At 35.6% G+C, this 18,518-nt stretch overlaps 1 protein-coding gene across 1 annotated transcript in view; it reads left to right on the plus strand.

Moving 5' to 3' along the window:
- LOC118901050 (zona pellucida binding protein) overlaps positions 1-18,518 on the plus strand; it is a 94,178-nt gene that overhangs the window by 18,628 nt on the left and 57,032 nt on the right. Inside the window, exons 4-5 of the mRNA XM_036864026.1 lie at positions 598-747; positions 13,304-13,522. Of these exons, the coding sequence (XP_036719921.1) occupies positions 598-747; positions 13,304-13,522 (369 nt within the window). The remainder of the gene's footprint in view (positions 1-597; positions 748-13,303; positions 13,523-18,518) is intronic.

The following is an 18,518-nucleotide window of genomic DNA, read 5'->3' on the forward strand; positions in this document are numbered from 1 at the left end:
TTGTGCGACTTCGGGTGTCAAGTGATCCAATCTCCTGTTTTCTTTCTTCTGCAACCGTCATGGTTATAATCCAAATTTTGCCAAGTACCTTGTGTAATGACAACAAATCCCTAGGTGTTCGTGATTACATTGAGTTAGCCTTTGTTCTGGACACACTGTTTTATCCCTTTCATGTACATTTTTTATGCTTAATGAGAGCATAACTCGTCAATAAAGTATTTATATGCATGTATACAAATATAATTACTTGACAGTATGTATAAATGTATACTATATTATATGTATAGGAGTACCGATCGTGCCATCTCAGTGCGACAAGCAGATCGGGAGCACGTCATGTACGTGTGACTGTTAGTCTCTTACCACGTAGGCAGCCACACACTTGATGAACTCTGGTTAGTGAAATTCTGACACTAACAAGTTCATCCTGGCACCCACTGTCAAGAACCACCGGACACAATGACTATGTCCCTGACTCCTTCAATGATTCTGTAGGTAAATTTGGATGGTTTTTCTCTGTTTAGAAAATATTTCGTTATTTTATCTCAATCTCATGTAATTTAAGCTACTGATCACTGTATCTCATTCCTCTATTAGAAAACAGCACTGCACAAGTGACCTCCACAGGAAGCCTTGTATTCCAGAACTTCGAGGAGAGCATGAGTGGGGTTTACACGTGTTTTCTGGAGTATAAACCTACTGTGGAAGAAGTCGTTAAAAATCTCCAACTGAAATATATTGTATATGGTAAGAAGGGATTTTAGTTGTATTTTAACATTTCTTAATGTTTTCAAATATTTACATATTTTAACAGGTTTTTTTAAAGGGATTTTGTTATTTTTACTCTCTCTTAAAGAAAAATTTCTGCCTGCCTATATTTTGTGAAGTGCTTTGTATGGGGTTAGTGGTAAGGGAAGATCTTTTTTCTTCAGGGGAATGTTGACATGTACAGATCAATTTAAGACAGTGCATAGAAACAGGATGGTATGGAAATCATGTTTTCAGAGAATGAGCATGATATTGTACTCCATACTGCTTTTAAATTCTGAGTATCCTCTTGATGGTGCACTGCCGTCCCCATGAACAAGAGCATGAATTGCCACTGTATTAAAACCCCTTTCCAAAAGCAGCTTGATCTGTTGAGGTCTGAGACTGGAGACGTGAGTTGGTCGTGGAGTGGCCAGGAGAACAGCCTGAGTGAAAGTTCCATCTCACGGCTGGGACCCACGCATGGAGACAAAGTCAGGGTCCTCAAGGATGTCTGTGTCTCACCTCCAGAGCTTCTGAATATGTTACCCTACAGTAGCAGGTTTTGCAGGTGTAATTAAGATCTTGAGAAGGGGAGACTCTCCTGAATTACTAGCGTGGGCCCAGTGCAGTCACAGGGGTCCTTAAAGAGGAAGGCAGGACAGCCAAAGGCAGAAAAAGGAGATGTGGCAGTGAAAGGAGAGGGTGGGGTAGGGGCCACAAGCCAAGGACGTGGCAGGTCTCTGGAGCCTGGCACTTCCAGAGTGAATGTACCTTGATTCCAGCCTTGCAAGACTCACCTTGGACGTCTGATCTCCACAACTGTGAGATACTACATTTGTGTTATTTTAAGCCACGAGGTTTGTGGCTTAAGAAGTTAATATACCATTGGAAGCAATAGGAAGCTCATGCAGCATTGTTTTCACAGCTGGGATGCAGAACAAATGGCAGAGTTATTAATGGTTTCCTGATCATTTTTATACACTAAAAAACGGTGTTCCATGTATCCAAAGAAAGACACAATTTTCATGAGAAATTATATTAACTTTGTTAGGCAAATAATTTGTTTAAACTTTGTAATCAGTCACACTTCATTTTTGTTACATAGTTTTTCCTGTAATATATGATATGTGTTATTTCGTATAGTTTATATAGTTTATAACAGATATACTTTGAAATCTCTCATAAGGGTATATTCACATAAGCTAACAAGTGTAACAGTGCCTAAAATGAATGCTGGTATATAGTAATGAAAATGATAGCTAATATTTACCAAGCATTTATGCTGTGTTTTTACGTGTAATTATAACAATAACAGCAAAACACATATATTGCTTATTTTTGCAAGGCTTTTTGTTGAAGTGCTTTATTTGTATTCAACTTATTTAATCCTCACAACAAACCCGCACAATAGGTACTGCAATTTTCTGTGTTGTCGAGATGAGGAGACTGCGGCACCGAGTGGGTTAGGTGACCTGCCCAAGGCCACACAGTTAGAATGTGGGACTCAGATTTGAATCTAGGGATTCTCATTCTAGAGTTAGTATTTTTATCTCTCTTGATATCCTGCTGTGCCCCACTGTTATACCAATGGCAGCAGGATGACACATCATTTAATAAACTGATTTTGGAGACCTGCTATTTTTGTGCTTAAAAAAATCATGTAAGTCATTCTGTTTCACTCTAAGGATCCACTTTAGTCTTTCCAATGCCACATGGTATTCCAGATTCTGCTTGCACATTCCTCAGTTGATGATCGTTTCGTGTGTTTCAGATTTTCCCTGCCTCAAACAGCAGTGCGTGGAACCTTGAAATAAGTCCTTCGGTCTCTTCCTCCCTGAGTCCCTCTGTGCGTGTCTCTCTGTGTATGAGTCCCTCGCTCATTGATCTGTGTGTAAACACACACACACTAGTATTCTTGTATTATAGATGTTAAATTGTTAGTATTTCACTGAGGTGATTCTGTAAGGTAGTATCTTCTACAGGGTTTTCACAGTGTTATTTTGATAATTCTGCTAGTTGCCCTGCAAAGAGTGTACAGTTTGTATCCCCGCCACAGTACACGAGAACCTCATTACCTAAAATGCCCTTAGTATACTGTATCTTGAATTGTTGCCAATGTAATAGGTTAATAATGGTATTTCATGGCTTTAATGTTTATTTTTTGGTCATTGATGAGGTTTTTTGAGTTTTGCTATTTGCGTGGGCTGTGAACAAAAGTTTTGCTTTTGTTGCTTTTACTTTTGGTGTTCGATTAAAAAATTTATCTCTAAGACAGTAAGTCAAAGAGCTTACTGCCTGTGTTTTTTGCTAGAAGTTTTATGGTTTCGGGTCTTACATTCAAGTCTTTAATCAATTTTGAGTTGATTTTTGTGCATGGTGTAAGACAGTGGTTACATTCTTTTGCATGTGGCTGGCCAGTTTTCCCAACACCATTTACTGAAGAGACTGTCGATTCCACATTGTATATTTTTGGCTCCTTTGTTATAAACTAATTGACCATATATGTATGGGTTTATTTCTGGGCTCTCTGTCTGTTACATTGATCTGTGTGTCTGGTTGTATGCCAATACCACATTGTGCTAATTACTGTAGCTTTGTAATATAGCTTGAAATCAGGGAGCATGATGCCTCCAGCTTTGTTCGTTTTTCTCAAGATTGCTTTGGCTATTTGTGGTCTTTTGTGGTTCCATACAAATTTCTGATAGTTTTATTTCTGTGAAAAATGCCATTGGAATTTTGATAGTGATTGCATTGGAGCTGTAGATTGCTTTGTGTAGTATTTAACATTTTAACAATATTAATTCTTCCAATCCATGAGCACAGAATATCTTTCCATTTATTTGTTTCTTCTTCAATTTCTTTTCTTAATGTCTTATAGTTTTCAGTATTTTTACAGAGCCAGAGTTTTCAATTCAATGAAGTCTGATTTATCAAATTTGCTTATTAGTCATGCTTTTGTTGTCAAGTCTAAGAATTCTTTGCCTAGCCATAGGCAAAGATTTTCTCCTCTTTTGTGATAGTTTTGCTTAACATGATGCAGTTTCAGTTAATTTTTGTGTAAGGTGTGAGGTTTAATAATTTTCATTAGGATATCCAATTGCTCCAGCATGATTTCTTGAAGTGTTTTTGTAGCTTTGTCAACAGTAAGTTGAGAATATTTGTGTGGGTCTATTTCTGGGTTTTCTAATTTCTTCCATTGATCTATGGGGTTTGTTCCTCTGCCAGTGCCACTGTGTGGATCACTGTAACTATGTAGAAACCCTCAGTACCAGGTAGAGTGATTCCTTCCACTATTCTTTATCAAAATGTTTTTCTTTTTTAGGGCCCACCCCTTTCCTTATATATTTTAGAATAATCCTATACGTATCTACAGTGTATGCTGCTGGAATTTTGATGGGAATTGCATTCAATCTATAGATAAATTTGGGTAATGTTTGCCATCTCTCTCTGTCTTTCTTTTTGGCCATGCCGTGAGGCATGTGAGATCTTAGTTCCCTGACCAGGGATCGAACCTGTGCCCCCTGCAGTGGAAGCGCTAACCACTGGACTGCCAGGGAATTCCCTCTTTCATCTCTATATACATGCTTTCTTAAGTGTATACCTAAGTATGTTATTTTGGGCTTTTTTTGCACAATTGTAGATGATGTTAGATTTCCAATTTTGGATTCCACGTTTATTGCTAATATATAGAAAAAACGATTTATAAAAAATAAGAAAAAAAACCACTTTCTTTGCTCATCCATAAGAAGCAACTCCTCATTTATTCAAGTTTTATCATGAGATTGCAGCAATTCAGTCACATATTCAAGTTCTACTTATAATTCTGTGAAGATACTGAAATATGATACAAAGACACAAAGTGAGCAAATGCTGCAGAAAAAAATGGCACTGATAGACTTGCTTAACGCAGGGTTGCCACAAACCTTCAATTTGTAAAAAATGCAATATCTGCTAAGCACAATAATGTGGAGCACAACAAAACGAGACATACGGTAAAAAAAAAAGTTGTTTATTATTTGTGTCTTGATCTAGAATTTTAAAAAAATGTTTGTAGATTCTTTGTGAGACTGTCATGTCATATGCACATAGGGACAGTTTTGTTTCTTTCTTTTCAATCGTATGCCTCTTATTTTTGTTTTTTTATTGGGGACACTAGGGCTTCTGGTACTGTGTTGAATAAGAATGGTGAGAGCAGATATCCTTGCCTTCTTTGTAATATTAGGGGGAATCATCCAGTCTTTTACTATTAAATGTGGTGTTAGATTGGTTTTTACATAGATGCCTTTTATTAGGTTGAGGAAGTTTCCTTCCATTCCAAGTTTGTTGATTTTTAATTTTTTATTGTGAAAGGATGTTGGATTTTGTCAAGTGTTTCTTCTGCATTAATTGAGAAAATCATGTGTTTTTTATTTTCTGTTTTATTGATATGGTATATTGCATTCATTGATTTTCAAGTGTTGAACCAAGCTTGGTTCCTGGGATAAAATCCCACTTGGTCATGATGTATAATGCTTTCAATATACTGATAGATTCATTTTGCTGGAATGTTGTTGAGAATTTTTGCATCTATATTCATATGAGATATTGGTCTGTAGTTCTGTTTTCTTGTGATATCATTTTTATCTGGTTTTGCTTTCATGATAATACTGAGTATGACTTGGGAATTTTTTCTTTCTCTTCTGACTTTGGAAGAGTTCATTAAGAATTGTTAATATTTCTTTAAATGTTTGGTAGAATTCATGAGTGAAAACATCTGGGCTTGGGTTTTTCTTCCTGGATAGTTGTTTTTTCTGATTACTAATTTAATCTCTTTGCTTGGTATAGCTCTATTCATACAGTCTATTTTTTCTTGAGTCAGTTTCAGTAGTGCGTGTCTTTTAGCGATTTTTCTATTTCATCTAAGTTATCTAATTTATTGGCATACAGGTTTTTATAGTATCCCTTTGTAATTCTTTTTATTTCTGTAAGGTCAGTAATACTGCCTCCTTTTTTTTGCCTCCTTTTTTATTGATGATTTTGTTAATTTGAGTCCTCTCTTTTTTTCTTGGTCACTCTAGCTAAAGATTTATAAATTTTGTTGATATCTTCAAATAACTATGTTTTTGTTTAATTGATTCTGTTGTTTTTCTATTTTCTATATCATTTATCTCTGCTCTAATTTTTATTATTTCTTTCCCTCTTCTTGATTTAAGGTTAGTTTTCTCTTTCTTTCCTAGTGTCATAAGGTAAAAGTTTCAATTATTGATTAGAGATCACATTATATTTTATATATATATAATTTTGTATATATAATTTCCCACAACGTACTGCTTTAGCTGCATTCCATAGGTTTTTTTTTTTTTAAATTTATATCAAGTTTTTTTTTTCTAACTTCTCTTTTGATTTCTTCTTTGACACATTGGTTACTTAGAATTATGTTGTTTAATTTCCACACATATGTGAGTTTTTCAAATTTTTTCTGTTACTCTAATTTTATTACATTGTAGTCAGAGAAAATACTTTGTATTATTTCAGTCCTTTAAAATTTATTGTGATTTGTGGCTTAAAATAGTCTCCATCCTTGAGAATGTGCCAGAGCACTTGAGAAGAATGTATATTCTGCTGCTGCCAGGTGGAGAGGTCTGTAGATGTCTTTTAGGTATATTTGGTTTCGGCATTACTCAAGTCTTCTGTTTCCTTGTTGATCTTCTGCCTAGTTGTTTCATTCATTATTGGAAGTCTCCAAGCAATATTTTGAATTGTTTTTATCATTATTTAATGATATAATGATTATCATATAATCAAAATGATTATTTCTTTTATCATTTCTGTCAGTTTTTACTTCATTTTGGTGCTTTGTTCTTACGTGTGTGTATGTTTATAATTGTTCTCTCTTCCTGATAGGTTGTCTTTTTTTATTATAAAAAAATGTTACCCTTTAGCTATAGTAGCATTTTTTGTTTGTTTTAAAGTTTACTTTGCCTGATAATTGAATAGCCATTCCTATTGTCTTGTGATTGCTGTATACAGGATGTATTATTTTGCACCCCATCACTTTCAGTCTATTTGTATCTTTGCATGTAAAGTGTGTCTCATGTAGACACTAAATAGTTTATTGCTTTTTAAATCCGGTTTCATAGTCTCTGCCTTTTGATTAGATAATTTAATCCATTCACATTTAATGTTATTATTTGTATAAGTGGATATACTCTATCATTTTATTTTATATTTCACTGTCTTGTGTGTTCCTCTCTTTCTCATTGTCTTGTGAATTAAGTGAATATTTTCTAATGTAGCATTTTAATTACTTTAATGATTTTTTACTATATATTTTTGAGTCATTTCCTTATTGATTGCTCTAGAAGTTACCACATATATCTTAACCTATCAGAATCAGCTTGACATCTTTACAAACTTAATTCTAGTGAGATATAGAAACCTTAGTCTTATGTAGATCTATTCCTTTTCCATGCTTTTTGTGGTATTAATATTATACGTATTACACCTGTAAATGTTACAAAACTAACAATACATTTTTATAATTATTATTTTGTGTAACTTTATGTATTTCAGAGAAGCTGAAATTAGGAGAGCAAGTGTATATTTATAGATTTTGTTACATTAGCCTTCTTGTTTATCATTTTTTATTTTCTTTAATTGTTTGCATTTTTTCAAGTTTCCATCTGTAGTCATTTCCTTAGTCTAGTACAGCTTTGCTCCCACCCACCTCCATTGTGCTTCTATTGGAAAATATATATTTATGTTTGGTCCCAGTGATGCATCATATACAAATTCTTTTATACAATTGCTTTTTAAATCAGTAAAGAGGAAAGAAAGTAGAAGAAATATGCACTTATTCTGTCTATATAATTACATAATTTACTGGAGTGCTTTGTTTTTTTGTGTGGATTCAGATTATTGACTGAGGTCATGTTCTTTCAGTCTTGTTAGAAAACAAAATTCAAGAAAATTTGAAGATCTAATTAGCTTTATTAGGCAATTCATGAATCGGGGAGCATCCCATCTAGCAACTAGAAGGTGGCTCTCAGGGGTTGTATGAAATGGGAGTTTTTGTAGGCAGGAGGATGGAGCAAGGGAGCTATTAGCAAAAGAAAAGAAAGGATTATTTTTAGACTAGGCCCTCTTTTTTTGAGGGTGTGGGGAAGGGAGTGGCAGAGGTTTTGGTTTTATCATGCAGGTTGCTTCTTCTTCCTCTGGGGACTGGAGGAGGCCTGTGTGATAGATTACCTTACTGTTAGACTAGAAAATTCCAGACTGGTTGATTAGGATTACATTTCTGGGAGAGGTTGAAACTGCCATTAGATTAAATATTAAGTGTAGTTTTGGTATCTTGTGACATGTGACATAATTTTGGGCCTGTGGTTTTCTTTTTAACAGTCTGAAAAACTTTTAGCTGATTCGTTATTCTGTCAGATCAGATCTACTGTTGAGCTTCTTATTGTGTTTTTCCTTTCAGTGTTTTTGCTTTTTACCTACAGAATTTCCACGTGATTCTTTTTTTTATAATTTTTTATAGATAGTTTCTATTTGATGTGACATTATTAAAATACCTCCCTTCATTAATCATGATTTTCTTTTGTTATTTTAACACATTTATAATGAATGCTTTGAAGTCTTTAGTTTTTAATATTTATCTTTAAAAGTGACCATGTCTGGTCACTCTTAAACAGGCAATTTCTGCTTCCTAGTTTTTTCCAGTGTATGGGTTATACTTTCCTGTTTCGTTGCATGTCTCATAAATTTGTTTGGAAACTGGACTTTTTAGATAATGTATTCTAGCAACTCTGGGTAGTGGTCCACTTCCTTCCCCCACCCTCCAGATTTGTCATAATTTTATCCTGTTTATTTGTTTAGCAACTGGCTAGATTATTTCAGTGAGGTTCACTCCCCCTACCACCATAGTGTGAGGCCTCCAAAGTCTGTCCTAGGAAGGTGCACCTTGGGTGTACCCATAGAGGTTTCATGTATCTGTTGTTTTCAACAATGCCCTGAGGCATAAATTCCTCTAAAACCGATCCAGTTCAGTTTGGGTTCCCCAGGTCTGTTTGAGATTTGTTCTGACCTCAGGATTGCTCCTTCCAGCTGACTCCTCCTGTGTTGCTCTCTGACAACTAGGCTGCCTACAGTTTCGCCTTCTCCCAGTTGTCTTTCCCCATATTGCCAGTGTTTTTGGAAGCGCCCTGAGGTTTGAACTTCCCCCAGTTTATCACAAGGACGTCAGTTCCTTTGAGAAGAGATTCTGAGCTCTTGGTTCTACGGCCTGCTGCTCATCCCCGGCGGATTCTCTGAGCCACCGCGCTGGGGCTGGGGCTGGGGACAGTGGTGTGCTTCTCTGTGAGTGACACACTGCTTTAGGAACTTGGCACCTGTTGCAGGGGGTAGCAGCAGCAGCCCCGGGTCTCCACAGCATGTTTCTCCTGGTGTGGACACTTCACACGATGAGCTGGACAAGGCTGATGGGCTCAGCCTTGTTTTCAGAATTGCTGCAGCCAGGTTAGAGCCTCCGTCTCACAAAGTGGGGATGATGGAAGGAGGGAGCCTTCACCCCTCAGCTGTACTCACCCACAACTTCCTTTAGCACCAGGTAGCTCTGGTCTGCATGAGAAGGGCTGACCTCCTGTCCCTTCCTGGGGAGAGGGAGCCTTGTGCCCTTGTCTGCCCCAGTCTGGAGTGGACTTTCCATCTAGCTTGGATTTTGTTGACTCCTTCATGATCTCTAAAAACCTTTCCTCTTAACTATTTATTTCTGGAATACCAATTAAACATATTTGTTAGGGCTCCTTAATTTATCATCCATATCTTTTCACTTGTCTTTCATATATACACATCTTTAAATGTGTTTTAGGTACCATTGTCCAATTTATCAAACCTCTCTTCAGCGATGTGAAGTCTGCAAGTTTAGATAGTCTATTCACTTTCTGTTTTAACTTTGGTGCCGTTTTTCTATTTCAATGACTATACTTTCCATCCCCAGTATTTCCAATTGGATCTTTTTCTTTAAAATCTCCACTTGTTCTTTAGTCATATGTACTGGTTTTTGTTTTATAATTTCCTATTCTTAATTTATTACTTTCCTTAATATTTTGAGGTATATATTTCTTTTATTTTTAAATTTTCATAATATGTATGAAAACTTGTTTGTACCCATATCCCTCACAAAAATAGGTGTTATTGCTCTTTTATTTGCATAGGGGTATAAAATGTTATGCCACTGTTGTGATTGCATTTTCCTTAGTACTAGTATCTCTGAGCATCTTTTTCTGTGCTTATTATTCCTTTTGAGATTTTCTATTCATATTTTTTGCCTGTTTTACTAAGTTATTGTGTTCTTGCCAATTTGTAGTAAGTTCAAATACTCTAACCCTGAGTATAGATCAGTAGTTTTCAAATAGTAATCTGTGGACTCCTTGGAGTCCCTGAGTCCCTTTCAAGGGGTCAGTAAGGTGAAAACTGTTTTTGTAATTATACAATGATATTATTTACTGTTTTAACTGTGTTGAGATTTACAGTTGCAGTGGGTAAACTACTGTGGAACAGTCATCCACAATTACCTGAAAAAGCTGTTAAAATGTTTCTTTCTAACCAACTACATATCTCTATGAGGCAATAAACCAACACATCCTATGTCATTGAATGAACAAGCAAGTATAAGAATCCAGCTAACTTCTATTAAGCAGACCTTAAGAGCTTTTCAAAATATAAAACAGTACTACTGTTCTCACTGATTCTTTTTGAAAAGTGTTATTGTACCTAAAAGTGTTTTTTTATGTTACTGCCTGATGAGTTTCTATCATTTTAAAATGAATTAATAAACATTTAAAAAGTTTTTCAGTTTGAATTTTTTGTATCATAAATATTGGTAGATATATCCTACATAAAAGTTCTGTGGTGGTCCTTAGTGATTTTTAAGAATGTAAAGAGATCCGGAGACCAAAACTTTTGAGAACAGCTCCTGTAGATGTTTATGCCATTTTTTTTTTATCATTCTCATTTTTCTAGAGCCGTATATGTCTTTTTTCTTTTAAAGCTTCTGATTTTCATATGAAGATTTTATTTTTTAAACTGTTGCAGGGATTCCCTGCAAGGACTTGGGGGACTCAGCAGAGTTGTACTCAAGGCTAAGGTGAGGGATACACAGTAGGAATGGCAGGGGGAAAGTCATGGGCAGAGCCAGGTGAGATCCATGTACGGGACTGCTGTGCTATCCTTCCCGTGTGAGGTCGCACTGAGCCCCCTCCTTTCCTTAGTGGTGAAAATCCAGTAACCCCTGTGCCGGCTCAGCACCCAGGCGCTGATTGGGAGCTAGTCATGAAGGCTCCCTTTGCCTGACAACGACAGAAGTCCCAAACTCCCAGAGGTGCAGGGTTCAGTTCCTCAGGTGGGGAAACAGTTTTATCATATGGGGAGCAGTGCCTGTCCGTGTAGGGAAATACTTACCATCCAGGGGCCAGTCCTGTAGGCAGCCTCAGCCTGCTGTGTTCTCTTTTATACAACTTGTTAATAACTCTTTTACAAGCGGATCCTGAGTTGCTGTGTGTGTAAATGTGTACTTCTCCCAGAGATAAGAAGCTGTCTTCAGAAGAGAACACTTTTGATACAGTTTTTGAGGGCATTTTGAAGATATTGTGGCTTATATTCAGATTTCTTTCTATCAAAGGTAATAGCATGATACACGCCGGATTTCTGGAAGGAAAAAGTTCTTTTTTAGCCCGTGAACCAGACGAGTGCTTGCTCTGTCTGCAGTCCTTGCTGTGAGCCTTGCTGCACTTCCAGGTCCATCTGATAAGGTTCACTCTTCTACGTGGTGCTTGTGTGTATCACATCACACGGCTTTGATGTGATCAATCATGAGATAATCAATATAAATCAGTCATTTATCATACGGGAATATATGTATCAGTAAATGCATGATATTGATAGGTTTTTAAGATTTATGTCTCAATGTGACATTGTTTTTCAGTTTTCTTATTCACAGTTTCATGGACCTTTTTGGTGTGGTGACACAAATCTTTCTTCAGCTTACAGAGTGTTTTCCCTGTTTGTCCCCTGATTAACTTCTCCTTTGTCTGCTCTGTTCTCTCCTGGAACTCCTTCACTTTGACATAGGGTATCTGGGATCTCTCTTCCTTTTCTCTTCCTTTGCTCTTGTCATTTTGTTTCTAATTTTGATCTATGCTATGTGAGAATTTCATTATTTCATCTTCAAACATATATTTTTAACCTTGTTTTCATTTATTCAATTAATTTTTAAATTTCAGTATTTGTATTTAAAATTTTTTTCCAGGATGCTTTTCATATTTACCATCACTTCTCTTCTACAATAGCTTTATAATAGTTTTATGGATATATTTTCTATCTTTACTAGTTAGAATTTTAAAAACTTATTTCTAAATGCTTCCTACATTAATTTTCTTTTATGTTATTTTCCCTTGCTTTTTCATTTTCATGCTTTTCTTTAGTGCTTTTGGATTTCCCCAGATTTAGTTAGGAGAATCTGTGGTTTTCATTCATGTTTGTAAATGAATTAGAAGCTGTCTGGTCTCAACCCTGAATACAAAGGCTTATAGTAGCTTGGTCTGTGCACTCAATTTTGGCTTAAATGAGCAGGTGGGAAAGTGAACAGTGGTGGCTGTCACTTTAGTGTGAGTGGAGAGTGTCTCCTCAGCAGGCCCCTTGATTAACAAAAGTAGCAACAGAGCTCCCTGTCTCAGAACGTAAACTTTTCTGATTTCTAGTACCATGGATTTATCATTTTTATATTTCTTGTGTCATTTCAGTGAGATTTTGAAATGGATAGAAAAAAAAACCCTAATCTCAGTTTCAGGTGTTATAATTGAACTCAATAAAGCTTATAGATAAGTTAGAAACATACTTTTTCTTTTGCCTATTGTTGGCAATTATATGACTCTCTTTTCTTCTAAGATGAATATTTAAACTTAGGGAAGTCTCATACCTGAGTTTGAGGCAGCATGACATGGTGGTTAAGGGCACAGACTCTGGGCTAGGCTCCTCAGCTAGAGTCTCAGTTTTGATAGCACAAGCATTAGGCATGTGACATAGTATCCCTCAATACATGCTGGATGTGAAGATTATACCAGTCTTCAATAATCTTAGGAGATTTAAATGAGTTTCTATTTGTAAAGTGCCTATAACAGCATTTGTCACTTAGTAGCTGCTAGATAAGTGCTTGTTAAATTAAAATGATGTATATATGGCTGTATATAAAAACATACACAGTTCACCTTTGAACAACATGGGTTTGAACTGTGTGGGTCCATTATACATGGATGTTTTCAGTAGCAAATACTGCAGTACCACACGATCCACCTCCACACGTGCAGAACCCTGGATTCAGAGGAACATGGGTAAGGAGGGCTGACTATAAATTGTACGTGGATTTTCACCTGGGGGTGTGGTTGGTGTCCCTAACCCTAACCCTGCATTGTTCAAGGGTCCAATGTATTCCAAGTAATGATTTCTCTTGAACAGCTGAAATATATCTGAATTGCTTAAATAACCATTGCTGTACTGTTCTCTGTTTAATTTTTTGCAGCTTATCGTGAGCCGCAGTATTATTACCAGTTCACAGCTCGATATCATGCAGCTCCCTGCAATAGTGTCTATAATGTTTCTTTTGAGAAGAAACTTCTTCAGATTTTAAGCAAATTGGTTCTTGACCTTTCATGTCAAGTTTTCTTACTTAAGTCTGAATGCCATCGTGTTAAAATGCAAAGAGCTGGTTTGCAAAATGAATTGTTTTTTACATTTTCAGGTAAGTATATGCAGTTCTCTAAAGAAAACAAAGTTAGCGTGTAAAACTAATCTTAGAGACGTGAGTTACTAGCGGCATTTTTAGAATGTAAATGCTATAGATCTGAATGTTTCATATTCTTTACTTTCACTTCTTAGTTCTAATAGTCCCCAAATACATTTCTGCTGATTCATGTACTTAATGAAAAGTTTGGGTTCCCAAATAACTTAAACATTGCTATGATAATTTACTATAGAATAGAATTTAGTATGAGGAATATCTATCGTGATATTTAGCTACAAAGAGTTAATTTGTAAAAGCGTGTAATTATATAATAAGCTAGGTTAACAGTTTAGACCAGAGGGACTGTTCTAACAGCTTAGGTTGCTTTTCCTAACAATGCAGAGCAAAAGCCCAGTGTATTCTGGAAAACCAAGAATTGGACTTAATATCTGAAGACTTTAGATTTATAAAGGGCCTGTTTATGAATGAGCATTTAGGAATACCCATGCATGTGTTCTTAATGGGTCCCAGTGGCAAGAGGACCCCCTCCACTTTTCATCTCAAATGGTATGTTTCCTTTCTTTCTTCTTTACCCTCTGTCCTTGATTCCTCTACTGTCAGTGTTTGATTACACTTACTCATTTCTCTGATATTCCCTCTCTCTTTCTTGGCCATCTAGGATTGAATGTTTAGGTACAAGTGAGAGGTGCGAAGCTTTCAGAAAAAAGAATAAGAGGTGTTCAACCCCATTTTCATTATCTTTTATCTTCCTTACTTCTTTTCTCTTCTCCAGAAAAACTTTTGAGAGTTTTTCTCCAGCTCCTGAGGCAAATTATGAAAGATAGGCTGAGTCTTTCTTTAGCTCATCAAAGACCCACTGTTAGCATTCATAAGAGTTATGGGGTCTTTGTACCTGGTGTATTGAATAGGTGCTATTAATAGGCATTTAATAGTCTTGAGAAAACCTGAAAGTGTACTTGAACCCATAAGAGAAAAGAGATGATTTTCAATAGAAATGAGTTCACCGTGGGCTTAATTTGCATTTCTCTAATGACTCACGATGTTGAGCATTTTTTCATGTGCTTATTGACCATTCGTATATTTTTTTTGGAGAAAAGTCCATTCAAGTCCTTTGCCCAATTTTGATTTTTTTCCCTAGCTTTATTGATACATAATTGACATATAACAATACGTTAGTTCAAGGTGAACAACATAAGGATTTGATGTATCTATGTATTGCAAAATGTTTACCATAATAAGGTTAAACACATAGATCTTCTCACATAGTTACCATGTATTTATTTCTGCAGTAAGAACTTTTAAAATCTACTCTTCTAGCAACTTTCAAATATATACAATACAGTATTATTAACTAGATTCACCAAGCTCTGCATTACATACCTGAATTTATTTGTACCCTTTGTCTTCCTTCATTCATTTCCCTCACCCCCGATCCATGCCCCTGGCAATCACCAATCTGTTCTCTTTTTCTGAGTTCAGTTTTTGTAGATTCCACATATAAGTAAGGTCATACAGTATGTGTCTTTCTCTGACTTGTTTCACTTAGCAAAATGCCCTCAAGTTTTATCTGTGTTGTTACACATGGCAGAATCTCCTTCATTTTTATGGCTGAATAATATTCCTGTGTGTGTGTGTGTGTGTGTGTGTGTGTGTGTGTGTGTGTGTGTGTACCATATTTTCTTTATCCGTTCATCTGTTGATGGATACTTAGGTTGTTTCTATGTCTTAGCTATGGTGAATGATGCTGCATTGAACACGTGGGTACAGATATCTCTAAGAGAGAGTGATTTCATTTCCTTCAGATGTATGTCCAGAAGTGGAATTGCTGGATCATATGGTAGTTCTATTTTTTTTTTTTTTTTTAACCTTTTGAGGAACCTCCCTACTATTTTCCATAGTAGCTATACCAATGCATATTCCCACTAAAGGTGCACAAGGGTTACCTTTTTTCCACATCCTTGCTAACACTCATCTCTTGTTTTTTGGATAATCATCATTCTAACAGATGTGGGTGATATCTCGTGGTTTTGATTTTCATTTCTGTGATGAATTGTGATGTTGAGCACCTTTTCATTTACCTGTTGGCCATTTGAATACTTTCTAAGAAAAAATTGTCTATTCAGGTCCTTTTCAATTTTTAATTGGGTTATTTGTTTTTTGTTTTTGAATTGTATGAGTTCCTTATATATTTAGGATATTATTGTCTTATCAAATTTATGTGGTTATCAAATATTTTATACCATTCTCTAGGTTGTCTTTTCAGTTTTTTGATTGTTTCTTTTGCTGTGAAGAAGCTTTTTTAGTTGTATGTAGTCCCATTTGTTTATTTTTGTTTTCATTGCTTGTGCTTTGGTGTCATATTCATAGAGTCATTGCCAGCACCAGCTTTTCCCTGTGTTTTCTCCTAGGAGTTTTATGGTTTAGGTTTTACATTTAAGTCTTTAATCCATTTTGAGTTATTTTTTGTGAGTGGTATGAGATAGGAGTCTAGTTTCATTCTTTTGCATGTGAATGTCCAGTTTTCCCAGTACCATTTATTGGGGAGACTGTCTATTCTCAACTGAGTAGTCTTGGCTTTCTTGTCAAATATTAGTTGACCTTACATGCATAGGTTTATTTCCTGGGTTTTCAGTTCTATTCCATAGGACTATGTGTTTGTTTTTATGCCAGTACCATATTGTTTTGACTACTATACCTTTGTAATATAATTTGAAATTAGAAGTGTGATACTTCCAGCTTCGTTCTTTCTTAGAACTGCATTGGTTATTCAGGGTCTTTTGTGATTCCATACAAATTTTAGGATTTTTTTTTCTATTTCTGTAAAAAATACATTGGAATCTTAGTAAAGATTACATTGAATCTGTAGGTTACTTTGGGTTGTATGGATATTTTAACAATATTAATTTCATTCAATTCATGAACACGAGGCATCTCCATTTATTTGTGTCTTCTTCAGTTTCTTTCATCACTGTCTTGTAATTTTCAGTGTACAGACCTTTTACCTCCTTGTTTAAATTTACTCCTATGTATTTTTTCGTTTTTGATAGTATTGTAAATAGGATTGTTTCTTTATTTCTTTTCAGATAATTTGTTATTATATAGAAATTATACCAATTTTTGCATGTTGTTTTGTATCCTGAAACTTAACTAAATTCATTTATTAAGTCTAACAGCTTTTTGCTGAAGTCTTTAGGATTTTCTCTATGTCAAATTACATCATATGCAGACAGAGATAGTTTCACTTCTCCTTGTTTGATTCAGGTGTCTTTTATTTCTTTGTCTTGCTGGACTGCTCTGGCTAGGACTTCCAGTACTGTGTTATATAGGGGTGGTGAGAGTGGGCATCCTTTCCTTGTTCCTGATCTTAGAGGAAAATCTTTCAACCTTTCGTATTGAGTATGATGTTAGCTGTGGACTTGTCATACATGGCCATTATTATATTAAGGTAGATTCATTCTGTACCTAATTTGTTGAGAGTTTTATTTTGAAAGGAAGTTGAATTTTGTCAGATACATTTTTGCATACATTGAGATGACCATGTGGTTTTTATTTTTCATTCTATTAATGTGATGAATCACATTTGTTGATCTGCATATGTTGAACCATCCTTGCATCTCAGAGATGAATCCCACTTGCTCATGTTGTTTGATGCTTTTAATGTGCTGTTCATTTTGGCTTGCCAGTATTTTGTTGAGGATTTTTCCATCTATATTCCTCAGGAATATTGGCCTATAGTTTTCTTTTCGATTAGTGTCCTTATCTGGCTTTGGTATCAGGCCTTGTAAAATGGTTTGAGCATGTTACCTCCTCTTCAGTTTTTTGGAAGTTTGAGAAAGATTGACGTTAGTTCTTTAAATATTTGGTAGAATTCATCAGTGAAGCCATCTGCTTCTGGGCTTTTTTGTGGGGCTGGGGGGAGATTTTTGGTTAATGATTCTATCTCCTTACTCACTATTGATCTGTTCAAATTTTCTACTTCTTTATGATTCCAGTCTTGGTAGGTTGCATGTTTCTAGGAATTTATCAGTTTCTTCTCAGTTGTCCAATTTTTGGTGTATAGTTATTCATAGGAGTCTCTTTGGCTCCTTTGTATTTCTGGGTATCAGAGTAATGTCTCTTCTTTAATTTATAATTTCATTTATTTGGGTCCTCTTTTTTTCTTATTGTAGCTAAAGGTTGTCAGTTTTATCTTTTCAAAAAACCAAGTTTTGGTTTTGTTAACCATTTCTACTTTTTCCTATTTCATTTATTTCTGCTCTAATCTATTATTTCCTTTCTTCTGCTAATGTTGGGATTAGCGTGATTTTCTTTTTCTTATTCCTTGAGGTATAATATTACGTTTTTTATTTGAGATCTCTTAGCTTGATGTGTACTCATTTTGCTATTTTCTAAGAATTTTGAAGTTTACCACCTACATTTAGGTCTCAGATTCATTTTGAGTTAATTTTTGTATATGCTGTGAAATATGGATCGAACCTCATACATTTGAATGTGGATGTACGATTATGCCAACACCGATTTTGAAGAGACTGTTCTTTTCTCGTTGAATTGTCATGGTACTCTTGTTGAAACTTACTTAGCCACAGATATGTGAATTTATTTCCGGGCTGTTAATTCGATTTCATTGCTCTGTATGCCTGTTCTTTTGCTAGTCCACAACGTTTTGATCATAAGGTTTTGATAGTAGCTTTGTTTGTAGTAATATTTGAAATTGGGAAGTGGGAGTCCTTAAGTTTTGTTCTCCCCTTTTCAACATTGTTTTGGCTATTTGAAGTCAGTTGCAATCCCATATGTTTTTTTGCACCTGCTTTTCCATTCCTGTTGAACAAGGCCATTGGGGTTTGCATTGAATCTGTAGATGTCTCTAATGTTACCTCCTGAACAATATTGTCTTCCAACCCATGAACACAGGATAGCTCTCCCTTTATTTAGGACTTTGTCTTAGTCTGTTGGGCTGCTGTAACTAATACCATAGACTGGGTAGCTTATAAAC

This window comes from Balaenoptera musculus, chromosome 9 (assembly GCF_009873245.2).
Source record: "Balaenoptera musculus isolate JJ_BM4_2016_0621 chromosome 9, mBalMus1.pri.v3, whole genome shotgun sequence".
Taxonomy (NCBI): domain Eukaryota; kingdom Metazoa; phylum Chordata; class Mammalia; order Artiodactyla; family Balaenopteridae; genus Balaenoptera; species Balaenoptera musculus.